The sequence below is a fragment of the Lutzomyia longipalpis genome, chromosome 1 (genome assembly GCF_024334085.1).
Source record: "Lutzomyia longipalpis isolate SR_M1_2022 chromosome 1, ASM2433408v1".
NCBI lineage: Eukaryota > Metazoa > Arthropoda > Insecta > Diptera > Psychodidae > Lutzomyia > Lutzomyia longipalpis.
The window spans coordinates 10,189,830-10,209,443 of NC_074707.1; the positions used below are offsets into that span (position 1 = coordinate 10,189,830).

A 19,614-nucleotide genomic window follows, 5' to 3' on the forward strand; every position below is an offset into this window, starting at 1 on the left:
TGAGTATGTTTTTACCTCGCCAAAGGCCACATTGCATTTAAATTAACACGGAGAATTTTTCTTTTTTAAAACGGTTTTTTTTAAACACTCCCAACCATCCTTTTTTCCAGGTCAACAAATATCTTTTTGCACCAGAGATCATGCCAATTGATCTATTTTTCCAATTACCCCACACTGAGAGTAAAGTGAAATGTAACTTCTTTTGCTTTAATGGATGTTTAGGAGAGAAAAAAGAGGCAGAAACACTTCCTCCGCCTTTTGGAAGGAAGATCAAGTGCAGACAAGACAATTTGTCTTCATTTCAGCGCAAAGGCATAAACATTCTTTGAAAGGTCACCCATCTACTTTCGGAAGTGTCGCGCGTCGCTCAGGCAAACATTTAATGCAGCAATAAAATAAAAGCAACTAAACACGTGATTTTTTAGTGAGATAGATCCGCTTTAAATGGTGCAACGTTATACCATTTCACTCGTGAATTTCATCTCTCAACACCGCACGGGGTAAGAGAAAAGTAGATTACACCGCGATTGCCATTAATAACAACAATGTAAGAAGAAGAAAAAAGATCTTTCAATGAGAAAAAGAATTTGAAACTCACCGAGTGTTCAGTCAATCTGTGCTGAAGTTCACCAGGTTTCATCTTCATTGCCTCCGACAATGATGGTGACTTCTCAATGCGATTCTCCATCTCACGTAACCATCGACGAAGTCTTCGTGGATCCACAACGGATCCTTGAGACTTTGCCGTTTGGAATATTGACTGAAATTCAAAGGAAAAAATTTAATTTAAAAAAAAATCGATTTAATTTTCAAATTCTCTTAATTTAAGGGGAAAAACTGAGAGAGAAAATTACCTTTTCACAACACTCATCTACCTGTTGATCCTGCACCGGCGCATTCCCATCGCATTCGCCACGAGCTTCGCGGCAACTATCGATGAGATTTGTGTCCATGATGTAGTTGTAGTTGGTCTGCAGTGCCGCCCAAAAGTCGTCTTTACCCGTCCCAGAGCCCGCATTGGTGGCATTGCTGTGTAGACTGCACGAACTATGACTGTGTCCACTCTCCCACGATCTTCGCCAGATCTCACGTTCCGAATCACGTTTCTTCTGCAAGAAAATTTTATCTCTTTAGTATTTTAGTACAAGAATTGTGTCTTTGCTAAATTGCCGTTATTTCAAACATTCAAATTTTGCCAGCTTTCAGGGGCTTTATTTAGTTTGAAAATAAAGTTCGTTATTTTTACAAAGTTTTTCTGAGGATTTTTGTTGGTCAAAAGTCAGGAAGGAAATGAAAAAAATCAAATATTTAATGATGGAATCGTAATGAAAATGATATCATTGTTTGAGTAATTAAATAATGTTTATAAATAAAATTAGAAGAAAACATTTTGAGTTTCAATCTTGAGTCTTTGAATCAATAAGTAAAGATTTATGGTAAATGTTTGGGTAAATTACCATTTTTTTTAAAGAAAACTTTTATTTTTTTAAGCCGGTTTTAAGTTTTTTGAGGTCAGACTTTAAGGTTTTAAAATTAGAACATGTTGAATTGAGACTGAATGCATTTTCTCTTTCTTATCTTACCTATTTTGATGCTTGAAAGGGATAAAAATATGCACCTGAATATTTTTGTGTAACGAAATTCGTCAAATAAGCAAATACAGCATTCGGTTACGATTCAGTTTAAACTAACCTTAAAACCCTAAAAAACAGACCTTGAAAACTTAAGCCAAGCACAAAAAACTTAAGCCTAGCCAAAAAAAATTAGGCCTAGTTTTAAAAACTTAAGCATAACTTAGAAAAGCTTAGGCCTAGCTTAGAAACTTAACCCTAGTGTAAAATTGTAAAATCTAGCCTGAAAAGCTTAGACTTGGCTTAAAAAGGGTTAGGCCTAGACAAAAATCTTATGCCTTTACATAAAAACCTACGCATAGCTTAGAACAGCTTAGATCTAGCAATAAAAAAGCCTAGATCTAGCTTAAACAGTTTAGAACCGACTTTAATAATGTTAGATCTAGCCAAACAACTGAGAACTTCTTTTAAAAATTTAAGCCTACTCAAAAAGAAGCTTAAACCTTATTTAAAACTATTAGACCTAGCTTTAAACTTAGACCTAATTTTTAAAAAAAAAACGTAGACTAAGGTTTTATTTAGGGCTAGATTGGAAAAACTTAATCCTAACATAAATCCTTAGTCGTAGTTTAAAAAACTAAAGCCTAGTTTAAGATTTATGCCATAAAGATTTTCATCTAATGTGTCCTCATTTATCCTTTCTAACAACCGCAGTACCCTTAACTTACTAATTTGCTAAAAATTGTGGTTTTTGAATTAATTTTCTCAACAAGTTATAAATATTAAACCTACATAAAGCTTTTTCGAAGCTCCCTGTATTTAAACTTAAATGCTGAGAGATGGAGAAAAGAAAATAAAACAAACCGCGCGTTTTCTTATCAAATTTCGCAAAGGAAGTTCTTTTGAGCATTTTTTTCTTGCTTTGCAAGTTTGTTTTGCATTCCCTGACTATGCCAACAAAATACGAAAAACTTGTGGCAAAACCAACAGAAATATTCAATAAAGAAATTAACATAAAACTCTTCTTTTATTAATTCTTCCTTATAAAATTAGCATAAAGCATCCCTTTTAAATTAAATATTTCCCAAACTTATCACAGAAACTTCCCAAAAAAATTAAAAGCATAAAATATTCAAGAATTTTTCGTTGAAACTTCTACCGGAAATATAAAGCAAATAAATTGTGTAAAAAAAAAGCTTTAAGGTCAAAAAAATGGGAAACTATTTCAAGTTGAAAATAAATCTTCTTAATTTGTGACAAGTTATGAGTTCTTTTATAGTTTTCGCCGTTTAATTGTAAATCTAATTGTAACTCAACATCTGCACTTTGATGATTTACCCACTTCTTTGTGCTTCATTACTGGAATATGCGGAGCAATAAATAGTTATGCTAAATAAAACTATCTGCGCGTGATGATGCTAATTAGATGGCAAATTGGAAGCGGATGGCAAAAATGGATTCAAAATAGAGTAAAAAAAAAATTTCATTTCTAACCTTGAGACTGTGATAGGGTCTGTCGATTCGGAGTCTCGCCACTTCGCCACTCTCGAGCTGCCCATTGGGCGGCGGAAGTGACGTCATGGACAAGGAAGGCTTTATGGCACATGTATTTTGTTGTATTTGACTCGTTTCCACCGATGGTGGCTTCATGACTGGCATAATAGTATTTTACTCTTCAGCCTTTTTGTTTTTTGTCTTTTGCAGAGAACAAAAATTCCTCCTCACCCCAAGAAGGGCAAACGGATGAAATCACTTTGAATTTCTTCTCCACCAATCCTCCTTCTCCTCGCACTCTCCTAAAGCCAAGTATTTTGGCTATTTCTGTTGCTTCTCCTCTGCATTCTTCTCGCGTTTTTCTCACTCCTTGTTTTTCTATTCCTTCAGCGTTGCAAATTCTCTTTCTTTTTCCTGCTGTGCTGCACTTTCCGCGCGCTCTATCCGCAACTTGGGATTTATTTTTGCAATTTATTTACTTTGTCGACAATATACTTCCCGTATACTATTTTTTTTTCTTCTTATTCTTAATTGTCTCTCCCAACAGTATGAATCACAAACACACTGTAAATGAAAGAGATCAAAATACCTCGTTTGGATTTTGTGCAGATTCTTGAGCTTTTTTTTTCCTCTCTGCTCAGTTCTTCTTCCGTTTTAATGACTTAGATTGTCCGTTGGATTTCTTATTGCTTTCTTCCTCCCTTTCTGGTTTACCAGCAGAAAGATCTACAATAACAAAAAATTAATACCAACCCACATCTTTTCCACACCACAAAAAATGCCTTCATATACCTGAAGTATGTCAATTAGTGGGTTAAAGAAGTATAGTGCTGAAATTTATTTCCAAATCCTCTCATTTTCTTTTTTACATGGAATTCCTCTTGAAGAATTTCTGTGTGTATTTTGCCGAAAAATATAGGCCTTGGGCAATATTCCTTCAAAGTGGGAACTATGAATTTTCCTCAATTGGAAATCTATAACTTTGATGTGGAAATTCGCATCAATGTGAGATTTATGGAATAAAGAGAAAGAAAATTGCACACAGCAAACACTTTGTAATTACCTCAAAAAGGCGGCAATTTCTGCAACAAGCCTCTCCCTTACGGCAAAAAGTCAGTCTATTTAATTCCAATATATGTGGTGCAATTGAGGTGAGAGACACAGATTTTTGATTAATTTCAATTTAAATTCGGCTTCTCTTTACCCCAAAACAATCCATTGTATTCCGCCTTTGTGCAGAAGTTTTCTCCCTCCACGGGGAATCGGCGCAAATCTGAAAACAAAATAGAGAAAAGTTGTTAAAGATTTGAAGACTTTTTTGATAAAATTTAAATAAAAGATTTTTGGTGCTTTTGTCATCATCGATTTAAAAAAAAATATGTGAATGTGAGAAAAAGTATGTTGGAAGAACTTTACAAAATTTATTGAAGCGTATAGTTTGCGAAACATGTCAAATGTTGCTATTTAGGCCTAAAAAAATTTTTTAACGGTTTTTTTTTCTTCAAAAAATTCTATAATTTAGACAATATTTTATAAGTGGGAAATTATTATAAATTAAAAACAATTTAGAATTAGAACAATATTAATCAATATTTGATCAAAAATTGAATGAATGTTGAGGAATTCATTTGAGATAAAAATCGAACAAATACAATGTTTTTTTTTTAGTTTTTTTCAAAAAATTTTTCTTTTTAGACAAATTGTAGTTGGCCAAAAATAAAATTAAATAAAAATCAATTTAGTATAAGAACAGAATTGATCAATATTTGATCAAAATTTGAAAGAATATAGAGGAATTGATTTAAGGCAAAAATCGACCAAATAAAATATTTTTTACCGTTCCTTTCAAAAAATTCTTTATTTTTAGACAAATTGTAGTTGGCAAAAAAAATATTAAATAAAAATCAATTTAGTATAAGAACAGAATTGATCAATATTTGATCAAAATTTGAAAGAATATTGAGGAATTGATTTAAGGCAAAAATCGACCAAATAAAATATTTTTTACCGTTCCTTTCAAAAAATTCTTTATTTTTAGACAAATTGTAGTTGGCAAAAAAAAAATATTAAATAAAAAATAATTTATATTACAGCAAAATTGATCAATATTTGATCAAAAATTGAATGAATATTTAGGAATTAATTAAAAACAAAAATCGACCAAATAAAATGTTTCTTTTATGGTTTTTTTTCAGAAATTCTTCAGTTTAGACAATTTCATAGTTAACAAAAAAAATATTGAATCAAAAACAATTTAATTTTAGAACAATATTGATCAATATTTGATCAAAATTTGAAAGAATATTGAGGAATTAATTTAAGACGAAAATGGACAAAAAATGTTTTTTTTTTAATTTTTTCAAAAAATTCTTCCTTTTAGACAATTTACAGTTGGCAAAAAATATTTAAAAAAAAAAACAATTTAGAATTAGAACAGAATTAATCAATATTTGATCAAGAATTGAATGAATGTTGAGGAATTTATTTAAGACAAAAATCAACCACATAAAATGATTTTTACCATTTTTTTCAAAAAAATCTTTAATTTAAACAAAATGTAGTTGGCCAAAAAAACTTAAATAAAAATCAATTTAGTATAACAACAGAATTGATCAATATTTGATCAAAATTTGAAAGAATATTGAGGAATTGATTTAAGGCAAAAATCGACCAAAGAAAATGTTTTTTAGAGTTCTTTTTAAAAAATTCTTCAATTTAGATAATTTATAGCTGGAAAAATTAAATAAAAAACAATTGAATTGTAGTACAGCATTGATCAATATTTGATCAAAAATTGAATGAATGTTGAGGAATTAATTTAAGATATTTAATTTGATTTAAAAAAAAAACCTTTAAAAAAAAAACCTTTCAAATCAAAACTCTTCACCACAATCAAAATCCTTCAAACTTCTTAATATTTTTCTCTATTTCTCTAATTAATTGACAAGAGATAAACCTCAGAAAGAACAAGAACCCCAAGAAAAAAATTCTTCTAATATGTTAAAATATTACATTGAAAGGACATTCCAGAAAGTAATAAATCGCATTTTAACACCAAACGGAAACTCACTCAATTTACTGAAAAAACTAATTCTTAATTAATTAAAATTTGAATATTTTGACAAACAATCAAATTGAATTCCTTTACAAATCTCTTGTGGCAATTAATTTGTGTGTAACATCCACACATTCGGATGTCCATAGAAATTTTAAGTGCTCATCCATCCACCTAAAAGAGCATCCGTTGTGGAGATTATAAAAAGAGGAAGTTTCAAACAAGATGAGATGGAGCGAAGTTTACAAATTTAGAAAATATTTCAAAATTTATGACTTTTTCTCTATCTCCCTTCTCTCCCACTTCCACAAACCATCCAAAGAAAATTCCAAAAGAAGTGAAAGAACAAAACGAAAACTACTTGAGAAAAATTTCCTTCACCATCGAACATCGTGTTGCCACTTTGTTGTGCTGCATGTGAGGAAAAGACATTGAGAAAAGCATGCAACAGGCACACAACACATGGCTTGGCAGTGGTTATCAGTGAGCACCAATCGAATACCATAAATTTTTCATATATAATTTTCGTCATTGCATAATTCATGCCACATTGCAATTCGATGAGCAGTTTAATTGGGAGATGCGTTTGAAGGCTTCAATGAGGCGGCTGCCGGAGACCCAGAAAACGAGCGCAGAGGAACAAAAAGATCGCGCGATGTTGCAAACCTGTTCACGAGGGAGATTTGCATGCAAACCGCGGCATATTTTATCATATTAACAATTTGTTGCTACTCTTTAGCGCATCTCTCACAACATCTCTCTCTCGCTCCGTTTTCCCCCGTCTTTAATTTTCCTCCCAACTTCACATGGGGCCAAATACGAGTGAAAAAAAAATTATGTATATTTAGTTGCTTGCTAACAATTTCTTTCTCTTACATATCGGTACATTTATTGCTCATGTTTGCAAGTTGGAAAATTTCTGCACAATGCTCATCAACATTTTCAACAAATAAAATTCTTAATAGACCCTTGTTGTACATAACTTACTGCAGAGAGAGGGAGGGAGGGGTAGAAAAAAAATAACCCAACAAGCATAGAATGGAGAAAAGTGATGAGATTAGTGATAAAAAGCCTTATGAATGACGTTTAAGGGGATATGCATTGAAATACGAGCAATAAAATTGCAAAAGGTATTCCCCCTTAGGGGCTATTAATCATTAAGCAATTTTTGCCAACTATTGACGGCACTCTAGGTGCTAAAAAGAAGGCATTTTTAGAGACATTTTATTATATAGAATATAACAATTGACAGTGTCATTAATATGGAGATTTTAGTGCAATGGGTAGAACACTTGTTTCTCATGCAAATGACCCTGGTTCGAACTACGGTTAGTTATGGTTTTTTATTTCTTTTTCTTCATTTTAAAAAATTATTTTGATAGTTTTCAGGAGTTATGAGTTAGTTTTTGCTTTATTTAATTGACGACATTAACAGAAAAATCCGTCTTTTCGTGTAATCAATCAATTCAAGCTTAAGCAAAAAAATAAAAATTGATAATAGGAAATTTAGAACGTTTTCTCCCAGGGGGTAGACAAAGCCCTTTTTTACCCGAACACAGCAAATAATGGCGGACGGTTTGCAGAGAAATTAAAGGAAGAAAATGACGTCACTTTATTTCCAAAAAGTGCATCAAAATTTTTAAAATCAGTTTTAGTGCATTAATCTTCGTGAGACACCCCTCAAAAGCTATCAATCGATAGAATATTAAATTATCTATCCAGTGGTGGTGGATTTTTTTTCAGATTGTGTAGTACCGCTGGTACTAACTGTCATGGTATAGGATGGCTTATGTGTGTGGGGTTGGCGGGAGTCTTAAGGTGACTCTCTCTCCCAACCACCCTAGTACGGTTGGCTCAGTTGCTCGTGGGCCATGGGGTCGTACGGACGGACCCACCCCATCCCATAAGTCTGAATCGTAGTACCTGGCTATGACAATTGGTATCTCATTGTCAGGTACTTTACAATTGAAGCATTTTCCTGGGTGTCTCAGCGAGTGAGCAGTGAATTCCTATGGAAATAGAGTCTTTGTCTACCCCCTGTTTTCTCCACTAGAGGGCTGTATTTGCTAGTGGCGATATCTAGTGTCAAAATGATTTCAATAGAAAAAATACAAGAAATCTTTTGGAAAAAAATCTTATTTATCTTTCTTTTTATTAATAAATCTGTGAAATCAAAATCAAAACTGAGAGAAACACAGCTAAATCAATCAAATTCTTTATTCTTTGAATTATGTAGGGGAGGGCGGGGCTAATAAAGTCACTTAAGGGTTTGGAAAAAGCCTAAAATATCATATTTCCTAGCTAGATAGAATAAAATGATCTGAGAAAGAGTTGTAGGGCAGTAAATTTCCTAAAGAAATTGAGCTATACATTTCGCTTTATCTGTTTGGGAAATATGATATTTTGAGCTTTTTCTAAACCCTTAAGTGACTTTTTTAACCCCGCTCTCCCCTACTGAAATTTCAAGAATTTAAGCGAATTTCAAGAGTTTCTTGGTCGCTAAATAAAACCTATTATTTCATTTTTTAAATCTAGAATAATATATCATAATTCGCGTCTTACGCTGTCTTAGCGTTATATTCTTGAGTATGTTGAGTTTATCAACAATTTTTATAAAAAAGGTCAATTCTGTACAAAATCTTTTCCTAAAAATCGTCAGTTATAAGATTTTTAGTATTTTATGAAAAAACTTTTAATCTAAATCGTATTTTAAAGGAAAATTACATTTGCAGTGCCATCTAAAGATCTTTCTGATTGTTTTCTAGAATAACAAAATCTTTTGTTTTTCTTTTACAACAGTAGATTGATTTAAAAACAGTAACTGCGCAAATCTTACAACAACAAAATTTGTTAGAAAATAAAAGAAAAGATTTTTAAAATAATCAACCTCATTATTTCAAGATTTTGACTGTTTCTTTCATTCCTTAGTCGTGTTATAAAATAAAAAAGCTTTTGAGGAACTTTTAAAAAAGATTTTAAGCTTTATAGCTTTAAAAAAGAAAATATTTTTGACTGAATCGACCTCAAAAATGAAAGAAAAAATGATTTTCTTCGATCGCAATTCGATCAATAAATTATTATTACAAAAACGCATAGAATGATCATCCCATCGTAGTTATCTCATCCACTTAAGGTACATGTAAGAACTTTCAAAACAACTTTCCTCCTATTATTGAGAAAATAAAAGCTTCTTCAGCTGAAAAAGAAGAGATGTGAATTTGCACACAACAAAACAATAAAAGGTATAACTATTTCTTGTTTTCTGTTTGCAATTGTTCTAGAAATTATGCAAAAATCATCTCGATGCTTTTCCCGCCAATACAAGATCACATTGTGAGAGGATCTCTTTTGCATTTCCCTGATTGTACGTACATGCATAAGAGAAGAGTTACGGTGCGAGATATTCTGTCACATCGTAAATATTTTCCCATTAATCGTATGGATTATTGCACGATGATGGGAATGAAAGGTAGCGCGCGATATTAATTCAATTTCCTCAATAAAGTACACGAAAGGCCTATGCTCGGGGTATCACGATTTGATTGTAACACATCGAATAAGAGTGAAAATTCAGTCATACTGGTCATTTATTATGCATCCACCCACTTTGTGGTCACCACACCACCCATGTTCCATGAGTTTCTTTTACATGATCATGCAATCGAGACATATTCTCTCTCTCTCTCGTGGATCACTACACACATAGCATTGGGAGCTTTTCATTTATTGCAATGCGGAGCAACGGTGAAGAAGGTAAAAATTGTTGGAGGCTACCGCAGCAGCAGATAAAATTCGTATTTGACGCACAAATCACTTTCAATTTAAAAACTTTATACCTTTTGCATGCAGGTACGTGGTGTATCATTTTGCAAAGAGAAAGACTATTTCTTATTGATTGGTATAGGAGAGACCCCCTTCGCAGTTTGCAAAACGGGAGTCTCTTTTCACGCGGTTCCGGTCTATCAAATGGCCACACAACGAAACTTCTTTTCAAGACACTTCTTTTGCAAGTGAAAGATGGTGATCATTGCAAAATCCAATTAAGGTGGAATTTTTATTTGATGGTGGTGTCTCTCTGTGTACAATTTACCATCCACCGTATGTGGCTTGGTGTACCATCACTCGCTGATTTTTGCTTGGATTTTTGTGTATGTTATGAAATACGCGAATGCGGGATTTTTAAGGCAGAAAGTTTAAAAGAATTCCTATACGGGAGATTGGGGTTAAAAAAGCCAGTGGAAAATTTTCAAATGCCAATTTCTCTCAAGTTATAATTCGGAAAAATCTGAAAAAATTATGGTGGAAAGCCCCATCAACCTTTAATAATTGGCTGCAATTTGGAGATAATCCGAGCAATAGTTAAGGAGAAAAAAAAATAAACTTTTAAGCCCATTTCCCAAACTTTTGTGTATTGAGGAAAATCGTTCTCCGAAACTTTTCTTTCAGCGATTTTCTAATTTCATAATTTTTCTTACTACCTGGGTTAACCCTTTAAGGTTTTTTGGGTCATACGCTGACCCAAACGTGAAACATTTTATTTTTTCAATTATTTATTAATGTAATTGTTTTTCCATATTACAAATGCATCAAACTCACGCATAAGGGGTCAAAGAAGACGTTCTGAGTGAGAAAAATCCTCTAAAAAAATTCATAGAATAAAAATCGTGATAAAAGAGCGCATGTTTCAATGTTTTTATGTTTCACGTTGGACGTTAAAGGGTTAATGTAAAAAACGTTACCAATGTGTATTTTTTTTTACTAACTTTTAAAGATTTTTCTGACCAATTCAAGGGTCGGAAAATATACTATACTAAGTCGAGTTAGTATAGTAAAAAGTATACAAAACGAATTTGTGTTTACTTTTTGTAATATACTATTTTAACTTTATTTGGAATAGTGTATTTTGAATTATTTTCATTGTATTTTTTTTCTGCTGTAATTTGAAATTATTGTCAATTTTGGACACCCTAATTTTTTTTTTATTTTATAACCTCAAAATAAGAAGAAAAAATGGAGAATAGTGAGTCAGAAATTAATCCTCAGAGAGACTCCGGAAGAAAATCCTTCATGAAGCCACAACGTGATTGTTTGAATCAAAACATGCCCCTTGGAGTGAATATAGTAAACCAATGTAAATCATATGGAACTACAAAATTTTTGTCATATCTCCTAACTATTTGTTGCAAAATTGCGTGATTGAGAAAATCTCAAAATTCTCTGTTTTAGTGGTTATAAAAGTGAAATTCCTTGTCGCGGATCAAAAGTTGAAAAGTTTAGCTATCAACTACTATCAATCTCTCGGTTGGAAAATCATTGGAAACGTCGAAAAATTCCACTGACTTTATTTACCCCGCTGGTGTAAATGGTGGCTGGCGCCAAGTTAAAAAAAAAATACAGAAACGGAAGGGTTCAGAGAAAGCTCGAAATCTCATATTTCCCAACGAGATAGAGAAAAGAAATCTGAGACAAAGTTAGGCCAGAAAATTTCCTATGAAAATGACCTATTGAGGAAAATTTCTTGCCCTTAGGAAATCCTGCAGATAAGGATTTATGCAAATAGACTTTTTTTACCCCGGTCTCCCCTACGGCTTAAACTAATGAATCTACATCACTCTCCTTCATCTCCGTGTACATTTTTTAGCGTGAAGAAGACAATGAACAATTTGTACGACGTTCTTTGCAATTATTTCCGCGAATTTGACCATTTTCACTCAACTCACCATGCACAAGAGGCGGCTTCCACGCGTAATCTCTGTAATCTCACAATACGGTAGAATTTACTACATTTTCACCACAATAAAATATTCTTAATCATCTCAACGTAGAATTTCTCCGCGCTCATCCATTCTTATAATTTTTCCATCATCCTTCTTTTGCACACAAATGCGGGAAATTTTTCTTGCAAATGCACCTCTTTGAGTGCCGCTGTTGGTATTTTATTTATAGATGATGCACATTTAGAGAATTCTTTGTTTTTATTTATTATTTAATAAATTGTGAAAAACGCTTCTATTTTGCACAGAGGAAGAAAAAAAACATCCAGCACAGACATCACCAGCTGAGTCTTCCACACACGATATAATGTAGTCACTGAACCATGACTCAACACTGTGGCGCGCTTTTGCCAATTCAACACCCAACAGACTATCTGCCACACAACTCACATCGATCGCTCTATAGAGCACACAGTCGGAAGCATCTCTCCACACTCGAACGATCCACCGAAGAATTGACCAACGCGCTGAGGAGAGTAATTGTCCCAGGTGGTCAAATCTCCGCATCCACAGAGTCTCTCCCACACGGAGGATTTTTGCATTTGCAACAACTCAATCCCACTCTCTTCATTCAGCACGTAGAGACATTTCCTCTTGCACTTTTCTTCTTTTTTCAACCTCTTAAACTTCCACCCTTTCTCCCGCCCCAAAATACCTATCCAATTCACACGACCCAATCATTGGATATAGATTAATTCTCTCATAAATATTTATGGGCTTTTAGTCGCACATTTCATATTCAAAATATATGTATAACATTCCCATGCGAATGGACCCTTTTTGTTTATTATTTTCTCAATTTACTCACACACCAATCAATCAAAATAAACATTAAAATATATTTTATGCAAATTTCCCACCAAACCAAAAATAGCAAAATCAAGCAATATTTACCTTTTCACACACCATATATGAAAAATATCAAAGAATTTTACGAGCTTATTTGCACTCTGTATTTCCTTTTGAATGATTTTTGAAGCTGTCAAGCTGTGTTTTGTATTTAAATTCCACAAATGGACATATTTATGGTTCTACTTTTATGAAATGTTGTCACACACCGAAAAAAGAATATTTTACATCAAATAAACCAATTGAAAATCAGGGGCTTGTCTATAGTGCAGTTGCAAGTGGGGCTTTGCAATATACGATACCATTACATACCATTTAGTAGATTTATGGCTATAAAAAAATTTTAAAGCCTGTCATTTTGAAGAAATAAAATTGAGCAATTAGAATTTGAAATTTCGTCTTTTAGTTTTAATTTTAGTGCACCATAGCACGCTATAGAGGTATAAGGAAACTTTCACTAATCCTTTCGCTTGTGAAGCCTTGAGGCTAAAGACGATCCCTGAAATAGACTCTGTCTGTTTATGAGCTTTAAAAGCTCATTGGCAGTTAATCGATTTATTCGTGGTTTTATTTTCTTTTTGAAGATTTCAAGTTCATTTTAAATTTTTCTTTAAAGAAAATATGAAATTTTACTTCTTTAATTATAATTTGTTAGCATTATTCAATGTGATGGGTGGTTAAAACATAAACTTTAACAAGCCTAAGGGACGAATTCACTACTCAATCTTAAAATTTTAAGTCGGTTTTAAGGTTTTAGGTCAGTTTTTTTTTAAGTCGGTCATGGATTTTCCTGAGTTGTTCTGGAAAATATGTAAGATTTTCTGATTAAAGAACGTGAATTTAATTAAAAGTAAATCTTAAATAAAGGGGAGTTTATCTGGACGACATTTTTCGGATCTTAGGAAATATTCGGATTATACGCTAATATTCGGATGATTTGCCAAGTAAATGCAAATACAAGTCTAAGCCTAAAAATGTTAAATTCAAACATAAAAACACTTAAACCAAAAAATAGTAAATTCAACCCAAAAAAAGAATAAATTCAAACCGATAAATACGTGGTTTTCAGTTCCAAAACTATAGAGATTAAAGAATAAGACTTTAAAAAAAAAATTATTAAAGCCTAAAATTGCATTTAAGAGTCTACACAGAATCTGTGCTTCTTTAAAAAAAAAAGAATCACAGCTAAAAGGAGTAAATTCAAACGGAAAAGTAGTAAATTGAACTCCAAAAAAGACTAGATTCAAACCAAAAATTCCTAAATACGTATTTGGATTATATTCTATTTTAGGTTAATCGGTTTTTAGCAAAAGATATTCATGTGAAGTCAAATATTCAGATCTTCAGAAATATTCGGATGATTCGCCTAAAAAACCAAGATATTCGTTAGATGTTTATCTGACACCCTTTGTTTTAAATTGCATTGAATAGGGAGCAAGAAAGTTATAAATTTAAGTCTTTTTTTTATTTTATTTTATTTTATTTTATTTTATATCACTTTAACACCGACTTAAAATTTTAAGCTCGATTGAGTAGTGAATTCCGCCCTAAAGTCATAGGTTCTAATCTTCCGGCTAGTCAGAGTTTTTGTCTTTTTTACCCGAGAATTTTCCTTTTCTTTTCAAATGACTTGTTGATTTTCTTTTAAATCTTTCGATTCTTATCTACTCAAAATTTAAAGAAAAATAACAAAAAGCTCAAAGCTCTAACAATTTTTCTTAAGTATCTACAGTAGTTTATATATCACGTCTTCAAACACCACAAACACATTCTCATCCCATCATCTTCGACATCCAGGAAAAGTAAACAAGATCGAGTGCATTGAAAAGCAACGTAACGTACTTGAGAATGAAAGCTGATGATTAAGAGGAAAACATGTGAATTACTTCTTGTACAACAATGCGTATATCATCACATTAACTTGCAATGTGATGCCATCGAGAGATACTCCATTTTTCCTTGAGCAATCTTATAAAACTTTGCGCTATGAGAATGATTTGAAATTTCTTCTGTTAGCTATTCTTCCGAAATATTTGTCAGGTCATCAGCATTGAGATTACATTATCCAATTTATTCTTGTTACCGTTCCTCCTTCCCTGAAGCAGAACTTATACAGAGAGCAAAACTCGGTAGAAATCAAATACAATAGTCATCTTCATCGCGGGACAGATTCAATGTTGAATAAAGTAATATTTTCTCAATCATCCAACTACTCTTTGCGGACTCTTCAGAGAGCCATCATCAAGGTGCGAAATGTACACACAATGGCATCTCTCGTTCCTTGCTCTTTGATCTTCATACACCAAATAGCCATACGCGACGAATGACGAGGGGAGACCTTTAAGTGACTAACGTGTAAATTGCATTGCAATTTCATTGATCACCTTGCATTTAATTCAATTAGTTCTATTTGCGGCCAGACACCTCCATTAAGAAGTACACATAACACAACCAACTCCACTGCCTCAGCCAATGTAATCACATTGATACAGTGTTATGGTCAATTGCTGCAATGGCTTCTTATATGGGCTTCACACCATGTGCTATGCACTCCTCCTTCGGCAACCAAAACCAATTTATTGCATAACCCCCAACCGGACGGTGCAAAAGTACATTAAAAACATGACACGATGCCGTCACAAAGCGATGGAAGAAACTGATCCGAAATTTATGTCTCCCCAATTATACTCTAAATTCAAATGATAGTTTAACTAACAAAACACGGTACTAAATTCATCTTTGTTACACCAGCTTGATGACTTGTTTCACCGCACTGCCATTCACTTGTAGATCAAATAATTAAATATTAGACCATAAAATATTTGTTAAAAGACACATATTTTACACATATTCTCGCTTTTAGTTCTTTTTTCTTTCTTCCTCCACTTTTTACTTCCTTTTTATCTAACTCTCTTCGCCCAGAGAGATCAGTTTAATTGTTTTGAAATTGACTCTGGGGAAACTGTTTAAATTTATATCTTCTTGTTTGACTTCTTTGATAAATGCACCTGAGGATGGATATTACTTGCTGGTGAGTTTTTGATACATATATAATAAAATTAAATGAGAATTGAGAGCTTCAGAGAGAAATTTTCTATATTTATTCACATGCACAATTGTAATGAAGGAAAAATGTATACATTTTCCACCTGAACATTCAGAGAAGAATTAAACTTTAAACTTCTTTGGATTTGTTGTTCAACAAAGGGGCGTTTAATTGATGATTGAAAGGGGTTAAGGAGTGTTTCTACTGTTTTAACTTAATTCACAGAGAAGATTTATCTTTAACCAGGCGCCTCCATTGTAAGGAAGTTAGTTGTGTTTGATTCTTATAAGGAAATGAAGGAAAACGTTTTTCCGGAAGCTTCAATTAAGGAGATGGTGGATCAGTCAACAAAAAATTAAGATTTCACGAAGTACGAACTAAAACTGAAGTAAAAGCACACAGAAACATCGAAAGCTTTTAGGCTGATCTACCTGTCTTCTAAGCTGACGCTTTTGGATGACTGCAGTCCTCCATTTTTTTTTTATTACCAATTCCGGTAAGATTTCAATAAAGTTTAGCTTAGTTCCTTTACCACCAGGCGCCTCCATCGTGATTAATTTCTTGATATTCTAATAAATCATAGCGAAGTCTTAAGCAGACAATTTCGAAATTAAATTAGGAAGCTTTTTAAATCAACGAATCGAATTAGAAAACTTTTATAAAATCCTAGGACTACTAGGAAAACTTCTGTAAAAAAAATGTACTGGTAAGCTGACCAAGCTTACGGGAGCTGTGTTTCTTTCAGTGTACCAATTTTGTGAGAGCAAACTAGAACGCGAATTAATTTAAATACGCGCAAAGTCTGGAATAGTATTAAAGTCATACGCTAATAAATTTTTAGAAGGCCATATCTCGAGAACGGATCCATAGATTTTCATAAATTTTTTTTTGTTTGAAAGGTCTTGAAGTCAGCTATAACATATCGAAAAATGAAAAAAATTTATGTCGCCATTTTCGAAAAATTCGAGTTCGAAATTTTCGAAAACTTTGTTTTCGATTTTAGCGCCTCTTGCGGTCATTTCTCGAAGTTGCAATGTTCTAGACATTTGTAGGGTTTCACGAAACCTTTCATTTGCGCTTTAGTTGATCAAGATCGGACTTGTAGAACCCGAGATATGACATGCCAACTTTGGAAGGCTATATCTCGAGAACGGATCCATAGATTTTCTTCATTTTTGGCATGAAGCTAGATAATATGGTCAGCTACAACATATCAAAAAATGAAAAAAATTTATGTCGCCGTTTTCGAGATATTCATCGAAAACTCATCGAAAATTTTGTTTTCGATTTTTGGCCCCCTAGCGGTCACTTTTGAAACTTCGGATGTTCTAGAGAGTTGTAGGGTTTGTTGAGATCTTTCATTTGACCCCGGGTTGATCAAAATCGGTCAAGCCGTTTTCGAGTTATGGTCGATTTTCGATGAAAAATTGTAGCGGCCATATTGACTAAACGGCTTGACCGATTTTCGAAAATGAGGTATCGTTGGAAAGGTCTTGATGGCCCCTACAACATATCAAAATTTCAGACCTCTAGCTATAATAGCGGCTGAGATATAGCGAAAACAAAATTTTGAGGTTATTCAAAATGGCGGACGGAGGGGAGGGGGGGTGGATTTGACCTCATAATCGGATGTCTTCCGGTCGATATTTAAACTTTGCCGTTTACCGCAAGTCTCTATCTATTACCGTTCTCTTGCAATATAGCAATAGGTTCCGGCCGGACGGCCGGCCGGACGGACGGACGGCCGGAAAAAAAAATTTTTGGCGCATACGTTTTTTGGAATGTGGGGACCCTAATTCGTGCTCATCCCAAGTTTGAGCCCGATCTGACGACTTTCGATTTTGCTCGGTACACAAAAGCTGTGTCTGAAAGAAACACAGCTAAATTAGGCTTAAAAGTTTTACAGATTATTTACTAATTGAAAAAAGAAAAGATTCATTAAACCTGCCATAAAAAATAAACAGTTGATCACCCCTTTTGGTGAAGACAGTGAGGATGAACAAGTTGAAAAATTCCATGTTGATTTTACATAAAATGGCAAAATTTTACTCCAATTACGGGACATGCAGGTAAACTTTCTTTCCTGTTTTAGGGTCTCTTATTGGGTAAAAGACTTTTCCCACAGACTTAATTACATAAACGAACTATAAAATGATTATTTGGTATGTAATAACTCTTGCTTTCTAATGAAGGTCGTGTGTGCAGCAGCCATCTGCAGAGAGTCAAAACAGTCCAAGAGTTTGTGTGCACCTTGCCAATCAACATGCAAAAGCAATGGAGAAAAAACGTTCCTCATTTCTCAGCATGTACCTCCAATTACCGTCTACATTAAATCATGTTGAATCAATTGGACAAATAATAATTTCAATTACTCCCAAAGCTACTTGGTGCACAAGTATTGACAATAAAACTCCACAGCAGCTGCGTGGAGGCGAAGACATTGCTTGCAAGGTGCATTGTCGGGTGGTTTTAACAAACAAATTTCTTCTGCAGCTAGACGACATGCCTTTCAGCATCCCATTGGGATTCCTCATTGCATTTTGACAGCAGTGTTGGAAAACACCTTCTTGAAGAGGAGAAGCTTTCTCTGGGCGTCTCATCGTCGTCAAATCAATTATATAGCATTTTTGGCTTCTGTGACTTTTGCAGCAGCATTCAAGCTTCTGCAGCTTAAATACACACACAAAGCAATATTTTATGCTCAGGTGTCATCCCATCATGACAATATGCAACTCTCTTTGTGAAAATCATTCACAGAACTTACATGAAAACAATTCGAAACCCTAAGAGATGACTTTTTTGTGACAGAGATAAAAAATGTGAAAAATGATCTTTTGACGCTTGTTTTCTCGCCAATGGACACAAAATGAATTTTTTTCGCCACATTATGATGAAATCTGTTAAATAAACACCACAACGCATTTCCTCATGCCCCGTGCAACATGTCAGGAAAAACTACCTACAGCCAAATTCACATGTTCACATCTTCAATGAATTTTTATTATATTTTATTAACTATTGTGGGTGATGCTGCGTGTGCTTCCGTGATGGCATCTCCAACTCGTATATCATCACCAAAAAAAAAATGAAACGTGCGTGAGAGTCGCAAATAGGGGATTTTGTGATAATTTTTTACTTCCTGTCGAATAATTTTTTGACTATACAATTCATTTTATCGTACATCACACCCTAAATCTTCCCGTTTGATGGGCTCTTTACTCTTCCTACATTGACACAATTTTCCATTTTATTACCTTCCTCAGCTCATTAATAACATTTGTCGCCTCATTTGTTTCAAATTGGACAAATTTATAGGCATAAGAAAAATGAAAAGAAAAAAAAACCAAAAGGTCGATTCTTGTGGGTTAATAATCTCATTTTTTCGGATTTTCTTTCCATTCCAACGAAAACTTGTATTTGTTCCCCCCTCAATTATATTTCTTTTTCTTCACTGTCTTTTGGCTTACAAGAAAATAAAGTTTCTATATGTCTTCTTCACCAGTGAAGATATCACATTTCCACACACAAAATTGAATTCACGCAATGTGAAATTGGATTTTTTTTCGTTGTTATACAGGGTGATTCTTTGTTCTATTTAATTTGGAAAATTAATTAAATTAAAAAAGTAATTAATTTTAAAATATACTTGAAAAGGAGTCTGTTCATTTTTATTCATGCCATTTTGTACTCCAAAAAAAACATCTAATTTTTTAGAGACCTTAAAAAGCATTGGAAAGAAGTTAAAAAGAATTATTTATTTTTCTCTAAAATTTAAGGAAAAATACAGGAAGAATTATTTATGAAATGAACACAAATCAAACGACC

General features: G+C 33.3%; 1 protein-coding gene across 2 annotated transcripts in view; it reads right to left on the minus strand.

The window, feature by feature from the left end:
• The window catches only part of LOC129788275 (klarsicht protein), a 166,813-nt gene that overhangs the window by 126,251 nt on the left and 20,948 nt on the right, over window positions 1-19,614 (minus strand). Inside the window, exons 2-6 of one of the 2 annotated variants that reach the window (XM_055824278.1) lie at window positions 4,129-4,338; window positions 3,858-4,039; window positions 3,066-3,791; window positions 855-1,109; window positions 599-760 (exon numbers count right to left, since the gene is read on the minus strand). In XM_055824278.1, coding sequence (XP_055680253.1) covers window positions 599-760; window positions 855-1,109; window positions 3,066-3,230 — 582 coding nt within the window. In that variant the 5' untranslated portion in view covers window positions 3,231-3,791; window positions 3,858-4,039; window positions 4,129-4,338. Of the gene's footprint in view, window positions 1-598; window positions 761-854; window positions 1,110-3,065; window positions 3,792-3,857; window positions 4,046-4,128; window positions 4,339-19,614 lie in introns of both variants that reach the window. The other variant, XM_055824277.1, reaches the window with a different exon arrangement.